The sequence below is a fragment of the Amphiura filiformis genome, chromosome 16, assembly GCF_039555335.1.
Source record: "Amphiura filiformis chromosome 16, Afil_fr2py, whole genome shotgun sequence".
Taxonomy (NCBI): domain Eukaryota; kingdom Metazoa; phylum Echinodermata; class Ophiuroidea; order Amphilepidida; family Amphiuridae; genus Amphiura; species Amphiura filiformis.
In genome coordinates this window covers 37,452,840-37,465,852 of record NC_092643.1, presented here as the reverse complement: position 1 = coordinate 37,465,852, position 13,013 = coordinate 37,452,840, and the positions used below count along the sequence as shown (strand labels likewise).

At 37.6% G+C, this 13,013-nt stretch overlaps 1 protein-coding gene across 1 annotated transcript in view; it reads left to right on the top strand.

The window, feature by feature from the left end:
• Positions 1-13,013, top strand: part of LOC140135948 (scavenger receptor cysteine-rich domain-containing group B protein-like) — a 145,672-nt gene that overhangs the window by 120,242 nt on the left and 12,417 nt on the right. Inside the window, exons 5-8 of the mRNA XM_072157646.1 lie at positions 2,319-2,490; positions 3,583-3,881; positions 7,019-7,197; positions 10,917-11,097. Of these exons, the coding sequence (XP_072013747.1) occupies positions 2,319-2,490; positions 3,583-3,881; positions 7,019-7,197; positions 10,917-11,097 (831 nt within the window). The remainder of the gene's footprint in view (positions 1-2,318; positions 2,491-3,582; positions 3,882-7,018; positions 7,198-10,916; positions 11,098-13,013) is intronic.

Below are 13,013 nucleotides of genomic sequence, written 5' to 3'. Positions count from 1 at the left end.
GACAAATGAGGTGGAAAAGTATCTAATTAGGAACCTCACAAATTACGTTGAAAACTATCTAATTAGAAATTTCACAAATGAGGAGGATAATTATCTAATTAGTTGCATTTCATTATCGTGTCTTTGTCTTTTAACAAAATATTGGCATACACTTAATGCTCAGGATTTGTGAGGAACAATACAAGTTTTAATTATGTTTATGTTTCTCCCTTTCAAGCTCTCTTCAAATATTTTCTCTACGAATCTTCATGATTATAAGTATTCTTGAGGAGGTAATTTTAAATATTTAAAACATGTAGCGTACCATACGAAATATGGAAATTGCATAAATCCCTAGAGTTTATGTTCACAACTATACGGGTCCCATTGAGGTATATTTTTCGCTCTACTTGTACAGATATTTAACCCATTGAGAAATATAACATGACTATTGTAAAAAGGTTACCTCATAAAACCAGGTTTAGATTAAACTGTTAAAAATTTCAAAATAAATATATTCCCATTTAGACCCAACTATGTCGAATTACTGTTAACCTTTGACGAGAGCGTTAAAGGTAACATAAAAAGCAATAACGTAGCTAAAGGACTCAAGATAACAATCGCCTGTGCAGAAGATTAAAACACATTTCGGGTTTTACAATCAACGTTGCTGAATTTTACAGGCGCCTTTGTAAATAGTTAATGTCTTGACGGATATAAATCAGACACATTGAGTAATCGAAGAAAACAGGTAGATAATAATATGCGGCGTCGTTTGAAGGTTAATTGCAAATTAAAGTATCATAAAGGAGGCTTGTCGTGTGGATTGAGGGGCAGACGGTAATAGTATAGCTAGCTTGATGAAGATTGTTAAGATAAATTTTGCAAAGTCAAAGGCAACTTATAAAAGATTGCGGCAATCATCATGCGTAATAAGTGTAGTTGACAAATGAGGTGGAAAAGTATCTAATTAGGAACCTCACAGATGAGGAAGAAAACTATCTAATTAGAAATTTTACAAATGAGGAGGATAATTATCTAATATGTTGCATCTCATTATCATGTCTTTGTCTTTTTCTGTTTTAACAAATATTGGCATACCTAATGCTCAGGATTTTTGAGCAACAATACAAGTTTTTATCATGTTTATGTTTCGCCCTTTCAAACTCTCTTCAAATATTTTTGTTCGTATATTTAACAGACCTCGAAGTAAACTTTATACATATGATGATATGTACTTAAAGTGTATGTAGCTGCTATGAAAAGCCGACGATTAATTGAAAATGTTGACCTTTTGTATTGAAGATATGGATTTGTTTCCCCAAAAGACCTAATTGGGAAAATATATATCTTCAATATGAAAAGTCAAAATTTTCAATTGTTCGTCGGCTTTTCCTCCCAGCTACATACACTTTAAGTAAATACTATTTTATAAGTTTTCTTCGAGGACTGTTATCAAAAATTTAACAAATATCAAATTTTAATAATTTGTCATAAAATTTGTATTATATCGGAATGCAATATGCCTGATGTGCTCTCATGTCCCACAAAAAATACTGTCGAAACGCTCATTCCAGAGCCCTTAATTAAGTTCAAAAAGTTCACTCTATATTCCGTATGTAGAATAAGGTAAAGGAAAAACTACGATCTCTGTCAGGACTGGCAGTCGTAACTAATTTTGTCAGAGGACTGAATACAATTTCTTATCCACTGTGTGCATAGCATAACTGATTATCAATATCATTTAGTAATTTTTCACTTCTGAAAAAACTGTATCCACAGCGGGTCACGGTGGAAATCATAAGCTTTATAACATGCAGAAGGTTGGATAATAGGCTACACGTTGTCAGCCCATGCATCATTCTATATACATAAAACTTCACGTGTATGCTTCCTAAACCATCGGCTAATGGACAGACTTATTTTTGTAACTCGTCGAACGAGCGCGGGTTGATAGGTTCTCCTGGAGTCCATACACTAAAATATGCTAAGTGTCCTATAATGAAAGTGTTTTAATCTATAGAGTAGCAACTAATGTTAGCTATCTCACATCCCGGGTTATCTCACCACCAGACTCCTTAAAGCTGACGCTTTTCTCGGGGCGACAACATGAAGAAAAGAGGACGAACGATTGGAAGGGAAAGGGAATATAGAATGAGAAGAGGAAGATCAAATGGGAAATGGGGGAAGAGAAAAGGAGCCTAAATCAAATCTACCTTTAGGACAATTACATAATCTCGCCCTGACCAATGCCTGATGACCCAAAGAACGACTTCCATGGCAAATGTAAACAACAATAATCTTTAATATAATATGTTATTGTAATTTCCTTTATTAAGATACTGCTCCAGTTGATATCAGACTTGTTGGCGGAACCTCTCCAAATGAAGGCAATGTAGAAGTATTTTACAATGGTGAATGGGGACCAGTATGTCACGATAGCTGGGATTTAGAGGATGCCGACATCGCATGTAAACAACTCGGTTATGGTATGGCACTAAAGGAATATGGGTAAGGATATTAGAGGCACATTGTGAGATTTCATAAAAATGGCGCCCTCAATTTTAGTCAAAGTCAATCTTTTAATATGTGCACAATGTTTGCACTAATGAGCATCTGAAATAGTTAAGCTTTATATTTTTGCGTCTTTCATGTAAAAATTCATGCATTTGTATTAAGGTTCTTCGGTACTTAATTCCACAACACAGTTCATTGGTAGATAAGCTTAAAGCGGCGCTCAAAATGTGTCTCTTATTTTTAATATACAAATTATACAGATGTTTCTCTCTAAATTACTGCTTGATAGGGATTGACGGGTGGTAATCGTGAGGCACGGTTGTTTGATGGAATGTAGAACTGTATTCATTTTGAAGCAAAGTTGAACACTGATGACTGATCTTAAAACTTTTTTGCATCTTTACAAGGGATAAACACTTGGCATAATGGCATAAAACATCATAAAACTGAATAACATCATTTAATTTAATTTAATTTAATTTAAAATGTATGTAACCCTCAATTTGCACAGAAATATACAGTTTATAGAATACAAATTACCATAAAAAGTCTGTTAGTATTGTAAAGCTCTAGAATTGAAAATTATGCAATGTTTTGTTAGAAACATTAATAAATGATCACATCAAACAACCGTGGAGTTAAACATCAAAATGCAATTAAAAAAATCACTCACATTCTAATAATATCTGGTCATCCCGTTGCTTGTATAGCTCTGGTATAGCAACAGTAATGTTTCGCAGAGTTTGATATTTTTAGAAATATTCATACTAGCAAAAAATTTTACAAGGTATGACGTTATTTTTGAAGATTTTTAATGAATGACGTAACATAAAGAGTCGTACAAAGATAATAACCAGTTATTAAACATTCGATACAAGGGATATTGGGTAACACTAACGGCATAATTGAATGAATTAGGGAGTATTTACTAACATAATAACATATATTAATACAACTTTCACGATTGTACCAACTTGCAACCCACTTTTAAGACGGTAAATCGTGACATTTCCTACAGAAGACGAATAAAATGTAACCTAGTTTGATTTATTACAAGCTTTATTGTCTGTTTGTTCCTCCGTGCAGGAATTCACACTTCGGTCACGGCAATGGAACAGCAATTCTCTCCAATATCAAATGCACTGGGACAGAATCTACACTCGCTGAATGCGGGCATTCAGGGTGGTACAATGTAGACTGTTACGTCATGCTGAATTCAGCCGGGGTACTTTGCTCTCCGTATAGTCCTAGTACTCCTGGGCCCTCTACAACACCTATTGCTGGAGTAAACTACACATCGGGAATCTTGATGGATGATGATGAATCAGTCACTAATGAGCCATATGACGATGTCACTGCGACTGTACAAACTAAAATAGAGCCAGGTATTTTACTTGGAGAATAAAGGTATTGGTTTTAGCCACTGAAGTGCATCTATCGTCTCGTTGTTTTACGTCAAAAATGATGATGTTGCCCGTGTTATATGAGACGATAGATGCACGACAGCGGCTAAAACAATACCTTTATTCTCATTCTTAAACATTTCAATTCAAATAGAAATATCGTAAGTATTACAAATGTTAAGCAAATTAAATCCTACATTTTACAAGGAACTACCTAGGGCTTAAAATCGACCAGTCCCGTTGTTGCTATGCGACTCCGATTGGTTCAAATAGTGAATACGCGTATCGCGTTGATGCACACGCAATGTCATATTACACGGGTAAGAACCAATAAGATTGCAGGAACGTTCTCAAGTGTTTAAGAATACTTTTTAAAGTTTACGTTTTAGGGAATGAGAGAGCATGGGAATGTCCCAATGATTGGATTGTCGACGTCGTTAGTCACCTGGATATGCAGGGTAATATTAATTCAATCCCAACAAATTGATGATAAAACATTTTCGCGCTTAGCAGATTATTATGAAATATCTAAGCTTGTTTGGAGAATCAAGAGAAACATTGGACTATACAGAGCTAGCATAATCAAGATATGGACAAGAGCATTGATAACATAGTTAAAGTTTGACTAGGAAGGGAATGTTTACACGCCTAATTATACCAATTAACTTTGAAACATTTTTAGAAAGATAATCAGCATTAGGAGACCAAGTCTTATTATTATTAAATTTACACGAAGATTCTTAAAGGAACACTCCAGCATTTTTAAAATGCTTAGCTAGAATTTGACACGTGCCCGTCATTTTCACCAAAATTGCCCGTCAAAATTTAACCCTGAAAACATAAACAAGACCTCTGCCCCATCTGGGTGTTCAGTCAGTTCAAATAGCTATTGCTTTTGCCTTGATCATGTTGATTTTAATAAGTCTGGTCTTGTTTTGACTGCACAGAACTAATTCAAACACCATTTTTAGAATTTAGCATTTGTTACAGGTATTAGTTTTGCCAGTTCCAGGCGTGAACTGCCCACCAAAATTCTAGGGCAATGACGTATGGTTATTAATGCACAATTGTTGTCAGCCTTCATTGTGTTACTGGGGCGTCATTGCCCAAGGCAATTTTGATGCCCGGGAAATTTGAATATCGCTTGGTGAGAGACGGCTGTCTTATTTTTTAAGGTCAATATGTGATTCATGCTTGATAATTGTTTTTCTAACATATAAGGCATAATGTTGTGATTGCCGGAGTGTTCCTTTAAGCATCTTGGTGTAAACTTAATAATAGTAAGACCTGATGTCCTAATGCTGATTATCGTTCTAAAACTGTTTCAAAATTAATTAGTATAACTAGGCGTGTAAAACATTCCCTTCCTAGTCAAACTTTAACTATGTTATCAATGCCCTTGTCCACATCTTGATTATGCTAGATTCTCAAAACAAACTTAGGTGCTTCATAACAATCTGGTAAGCGCGAAAAAGATTGGAATATTATTTACCATCAATTTGTTGGGAATCAATTGATAATTTATAAAATATCGAGGTGACTAACGATCTCGGCCACTAAAGCATTGGGACATAATTATTTAACATACATGTTTAACATATCATGTTTTAACCATAAAACTAGCCACATAAGTCCCCTACACTACATCTATAGTCTGATCAGTACGAAAAGTCCAGAGGGGTGTTTAATTTATTTTCTAAAATTACAAAATCAACTTTTAAGCATGATTTTACACAGCTAATGTTGTGATCGTGTTGAAAAACTACAACATTATAGTAGTAACAAGAATATTATTTAAGCCATTATTTGTTGGCCATCAAATCCCTTACATAATTCATATAATTGGTCAAATACACAGGCATATTCGCCGTAGAAGTGACGTAGTTAATTGGATTAACTACCATAGCAATAGATGAACATAATTTTGACTATATCGCCCTTCACTACAACGTTCACGCGGTAAAAATGCATTGAATCATAGCTATCAAAGAAAGGCTGATCACTCGCACCTGTAAGATTAGTATCTTGAAAAAGAGCGGTATTGTATTCAATCTATGTTTGCTGACATACACAGGTGATTAGTACAATCCGCTTGCAGTGCAGGGCGATCTGTTCAAAAATTGTATTCATCTATTGCTATGGTAGTTAATCCGATTATGACGTCACTTCTACGGCGTATACATTTGGTCGTGTATAGCTCATTCAATGATTTAAAAAACCAATTGGTAATCCAGAAATAGGTCAATATAATTTGGTTCATCTCAAGTTTGGTAGTGACGTATGTGCGTATGTCCCGTGCCGCGATATCAAATCGCACGCGTAAAGTTAAACGCCCTGAGTGTGCACGCACGCGTACATAAGCGTTTTGTTGGTACGCTTGCAGCGCAACCGCGAAGAAGCATTGACGTCACTACCAAACTTGAGGTGAACCAAATTATAGTTCCAACATCATCTTTATCACCAGGTTCATACATAGATGTTACTTTTGGTTTTTGTCAGTCTCAGGAAATCCAGATTGACTCAATGATAAGTTACACACGTAGGCCTGAGAGTGTGATATTAAAGGTGCAGTTAATTTAAGTGACACCTAATTAATACAATGCTGGTGATTTGTCGTTTTTGGTATTACATATTTGACTGAAATTAGAATCTTGCATTATTTCTGAGAATTGTCAACGAAATGTCCATAGTGGAGATACACATCTACAGTTTGTCCACTCTGAAGTACAAAGTGACAACGCACGCGTATACAGCGTGTTAACAGTGCGTAGTTCTGCGTCTCTGCTGCAGGTATGCGTGCCTTCAAAGTCGGCACAATGTTTGCGTCCGCGTCTGTACTTTGTACTTCAGAGTAGACTTGTATGCTCCAGATGGACATGAAGACCATGACAGTGACAAAAATTGTAGGGGTATTCTTTTTAATGGAATTTTTCATTTTACATGTAAAGTGTATGGAGATGAAGATTAGACGAGGCTGGAAAGGGCGCTAAAGCCAAAATCAGAAAATGTCCTATACCTTAGTGATTATGAAAAAAAGGTGTACAGTACACTTCTTATTATACCGCCGTGGAGAAAACGTCTGTGTACTAACAAGTTGATTTACATTATCTTCCATATAGTTTTAAAACTCAAACCAGAAAAACAATATACAGTACGGCTCCGAGATGGTCCCTCATCGTTCGAGGGCAGAGTTGAAGTGTTCCATGGGAATACATGGGGGACTGTGTGTGGATACGGCTGGGATATACACGATGCTATTGTAGTATGCCGTCAATTAGGATTAGGTGTTGCAGTTCAGGTAAGCGATGATTTACGGCAATTTGCCATCTCTAGATAACCTGCAATACGCAGTATCCATCCTTGGTTTCTCCACCGAAAGTAATTTTGTACCGAAATTCTTTCCCACAAGGTAATATGCAGATAGCATAACAATATATAATTTACAATTCAGATGTTAATCCATCTCCTTGTCCGTGGAAAAGAATTTCGGTTCAAACCGACATCCGGTAGAGAAACCCAGGATGTGCGTATTAGATTCACCTCGGGTTTGGTAGTGACGTCCTTGCGTTTACGCGAGCGTGCTGACAATCCGCATAAGTAGGGGTGCACGCTCAACGGGATCGGGATTAGGTTATCTCACGCGATTCGATATGAAATACATACCTACGATAACTAAGAACCCGGTGCAAAATCAAGCTGAATATGCTCGTCGGCGTGCCCGAAACCCACGACGCTTACCCATGCAAGACTATGTAACTATGCTGAAAAATAAAAATACTGTTGCGATAAAAAAAAAAGAGAGCCATGTTCAGTCACCCGTTCATCGGCTTCATCGGCCCAACTCTTGTATTTCACGCAACCGGCTTATAACACTTGATAACAATACCCAAACAAATTGCTGTCATTAATGAATAGTGCACTGTGCATTGATGAATAGTCGTGTTCAAACGGTCGGACATAAATCACTTATTACCGGACCTAAATATAAGTAGCAGTGGGAACGAGCGTCGGAAATAATGTGCCTTACATCCGACGATTTATTGCCGAAGCCGAGCAGGGTTACGTCCGGTCATAACGTTGTGTCCGGTAATAGTAATTACGTGTCGGAGATAGCTGTGACCTTTTACCTTCTGCCGATTCCGAATGTAAAACCAAAGCCGGCTTCTTCGTGCCTCTACCTATTCAATGCAAGAGCAGCAGAGGTATATATTGTCGCAAAAGCATGAAAACGAAACAAAACCAAATTGGCGAAGTCCTTTTGGTAGCGATTTCTCGTTGTTTACAAAATCACATTTCGCGCGATTTGGGTCAAAGGTTATGACGCTGAGGGATTTTTTCAATTGCATCGGACATAAGCCTAGACAAAATATTACCGGTAATAACTGCATGGGGGAACGCTGCAAAAGACTCTTAATATCATTTAATATGACCTTCGATATACATTCTTTGCCGGATTATATCGACTGATCCACAAATTGCTCACGGTGATTAAACTCAAGTATAAGTACTACAATAAACATTAGTATAAAGGTTTCGGACAATGAATTACAAACCACAGAGCAAGATGAATGCCAGATGTTGCGAAGTCAATACCCATTGTCAATGCGAAGATGCAACCAGTGATATGGCTGTACTATATTTATTCATGGCGGCGCGCTGCGTCTTGAAAATGCAAGACGCAGGAGAGTCATCGAAATGCTCCGACACGACGTTGACTTAGTCGGCGGGATTCTGCACCGGGTCCTAATTTAAGCCAAAACCTACCATAGGAGTGCCTATTGGTTCACTTAAACCTTGTCCTTTTTTTCGATAACATAAATCCCTGTTCTATTTGGTACCAATGTATAGGTATGAGTATCCTCTATCCAGTGTTACCAAAATAGTACCAACGTTCTCCATATGACATCACTATGGCGTTATAATATAAGTACGCCGTCGCACAAATCGCAAAAACGTGCACTTTTACCCGGATTGTTGGGTAAATATGAAAGAAAAACACTATTCTGATTTAAACACTCAATATCACTTGTAAGAGCTATCATACTTATCAGGGGGCTCATCATCACCCCTTCCCCCTCAAAGCTTTTCCGTCCACACCCTACCCTTGGGTAAAGTGGTACGTCGTAAGTCAATTTTAATCAGGGCAAGTTGGGCCTAAGATTAGCGAAGTCATTTGGCCGCTTATTTGAGCGTATATATCAGACAGACTTAAATTTTCTCATGGACACAATAAGTGAACATGATAAACGCATCAGGGAAAAGTGTGAAGTGTTATAGAATTTAAAGTTAGTATTCAGTGATTATGTTTGGTTCAGTAAGATCTTTGTTTTTAGCCAACATCTTGTAGACGTCAAATACATGTATCTAGTGTGTAAAATAGAACCCGTCCGCCCTTCGGACGTGCTATTTTCCTAACCAGCCCGTCCAACGGACGCCCTATACCGACCGCCGAAATACCAGGGCAGCATTTACCAAATATGTTATGTTTATTCCCCGTTTGGCCATTTTAGGCCACAAATACCCCTATTTCGGCACATTTCAGAATTAAAATTGCACATTCCGCGCGCACATGTCCCGGTGAAGTAATTTTGGTAGCGGATCAGCTGGATGATTTTGCAATTTAAACCACCTTGGAAATTGCGTCCACTCATAACTAAGTTACACATCAAATAATTATCATTATATTGACAGGTTACTTTCAGAATGGAATATATTCATGAGATTACATGAATTATTAGGTAATGTGATGGGGTATATGAATTAGTAGCACCCTTTCTTGCGGACTGGTTGCTTTTTGGCGAAATTTTACACACTGATGTCTCTTTTAATGTTTAATTCGGGGTTTCCCCGTAAGTCCGAAACACCGTCAGTCCGAACCACCGCTAGTCCGAATTTTTAGGGTTAGGGTAAGGGTTAGGTTTAGGGTTCGGTTTAGGGTTAGCGTTAGGGTCAGGGTTAGGGTTAGGTAAGCTTAAAATTCGGACTAGCGGTGGTTCGAACTGACGAGGTTTCGGACTGACGGGTGCACCCTTAAATTCTTTCACCTAGTTTTTAATAGTGCCCTACGTTGGTGTGTCTTTTTTATTGGTCGCAATATGGAATCGCGCGCTTTAACCTATCCCGTAGAACGTATACTTCTCGTTCAGGGCCGTTTTGTCGGTACGCTTTCGGGCAACTACGTAGAAGCATTGACGTCAATACCAAACTTGAGGTGAACCGTTCACCTTGCGTGAACCAAGTAAACCTTGCTTCGATTTCAAGGGTATTTTCAGGGCTTAATCTTTATCTTTCCGACCTATTTTTTGATTAAACACTTCACTAATGAGGAGGGGTTGTACCGACCATCCCATATTTATTTTGATAACAAACCGTTCAATTTAGTATCCCATGATAGCTATAGGCGCCTCTATCATGTCTCTTCATTGATACCAAAATAAGTAACAACATACTCCACGTTAGAGTGTTATGACACCATAATGTGCGTGCGCCCTCTCAAGATTCTGGCTAGTTACAAAACATGCCAAATATTAATTTCTGACCAAGTAATCGCACAAACATGCAATTTTCAATTAGAAAAATCACTATTCTAATAACGTCTTTAGAATCTAAAATGGAAGTCAATATCACTTTAGAACATCGCTCAGAAGAGCAAAAAAAATCGCTAAGCCTTAATACCGCCCACCCCCCCCCCTCCACACACACACACACACACACACACACCCACACACCACCACCCCCACACACCCCCACACCCCTCACTCTCGAAGTTTGACCGACCATCCTATCCTGGGTAAGGTGGTAGATTATATTTTTCAGCTAAAATGAACACAAAGGATGGATTTATGATTACAAGTCATTTGAGCGTTTCAGTGCACAAAGGAAATTTTGCTAGGGTGCTCACCTTTAAGTAAAAGAAGAGAATTGCAGATTGAAATCCCTTAATATTTACAAATAACCAAGTGCTAACTTTCTAAAACTGCTTGTTTAACATGTTTAATTTATTTTCAAACAAAATAGGCAAAATCGAATGCGGAATATGGAATGGGAAACGGACCTATTTTACTAGCCAATGTTGAATGTACAGGCTCGGAATCTTCTTTACAAGATTGTAAAAGTTGGGGCTGGTATAACATGGGAGAAGGCTACTGCAACCACACTAATGACGCTGGAATTGTCTGCAGTAAAGCGTCTTCTTTAGGTAAGTATATTAATTAATTGTGACTGTACGCCACGAATGAGCCGTAAATTCGGCCTCCGGTCAATTTTGTTTTATTTCGTGTTTAGGAAATATATATCATAAGCTTTAAAATGATATATCATTTGACTTCAAACGATATCCAGAAACTGAGTTATTTGCTCCTTCAGCAAATGGGTACCTTATTTCGGTGCTAAATATGTCTCTTTTTTTTCACATTGCTGGTAATAAATATCAAACGGTCATAATTGGCGGTCACTTCAAATCATCCCCAAATCAACGAGGTCTAGGAATATCCTCTCATTGTTAATACATACCTAAACAAAATACAATGCTTTGTATCCCACCACGTGAACAGGATTTAGCCAATGCAAACAAAAACTAGAGCTATTTAAGAATTATATACATAGGTAGAAGCTTATTATCCTCTTCAACAATAGGATTAATGATTGGTTTAAAAGGTGTTTGACTAGCACTACCAAAAATGAGATACATGCAGCATCAACTTGAGGTGCCTATGAATAGAACCTTTATGCACATTTTGCACTGTAACTCAGAATACAATTTGCCGACTTTACGGCTCATCCGTGGCTTACGGTCACAATTACCCCAGACCTTGCGCATACTGAGCGATACAAGATTTACGATACACCTTACTCGACTCGCGGAATATCCACCATGGTAAAACGGCTTTGCATTGTACAAATCGGTACATCGCCCTCTGTAGTCAAGATAATAATACAAAGGGTAATGACGGGGAGATTTATCTGCTATTCGTCACTATGCGATAATCACTCATGAAGCACGTCATGATAAGCAAAGTGTCACTGAATATCGCATCAAAAATAATGTATTAAATCAAAAACATGAAATAGTACGCTCAAATTAGAGTGTTAAATTTAGGTGTCAAATTAATAGAATGATGTCATGTCTGTTTAATATGTTTAATATTGTAAAATAATGTTGAAGGATTGTACCGTGGCGTGGCCCCCAATTTTTTTTAAACCAGGGACCATCGTGTACCAACATCCTGTCATTGCACCGACGATCCATAATTAGCAGGGCACAGTGTCGACACCCAGTATTATAAATATAAACTTAATACTCCGTTGGTGAACGACGGGCGATTGGTATTTCACCGAACGCAAGAAAAGGAGTCCTATCTGATTGGCTAGAAATCGATCGCTAGATCGCTCAGTGGGGAAGTACAAACTCAAAATGGAGAGATGGATTCAATTCGATTGAAATCAATATTCTATTATTGACGCATATAAAGGAAGTGGTATAGTGTGTCGATAATGTACATTGTATTATAGAAACAGCACCTGGATCTTACACGGGTTCCTTTATATAATTCATTTCTCAAACAGTTGAATATATCAAAATTTTGACTTTTGATTTCAAAATCGTTACTTATAAAATGCAGTAAAATATATCAACAGCAAACAGCATTCCCGCTAATTAGTGTATTGCATTTCGAGTTTGGAAATAAAACCTGGGTTTTACCTGAAAACAAATCGAATTTTCTTGAATGGCAACATCATATGTGGTACTGATCATGTGCAAATCGTAGAATAGAAACTCTGCGGCAGGCTCTGTGGTATCTCATATCGTGTAAATGGAATGCTTAGCCTGAGTCGCTCGGCCTATCTCGAACAAAATCGCCATGCGTAGCTTTTGAAAAACGAGAGGATTCGCCGTACTATCACGGCAATATTTGACACGAAGATATAGGGATGATGACGCTGTGCAGGGGCACTGCCATCACCTCCACCTCCTGTACTTCCTGTCTGCGCTGATACTTTCTTGGCATGCTATATATATTAATATCGCCCTCATTTTTAAACTGCATCGTGATACATCACACCATACAAAGACATTATAAGATAGAGACTATATATCTTTTCGGATACCTTCCT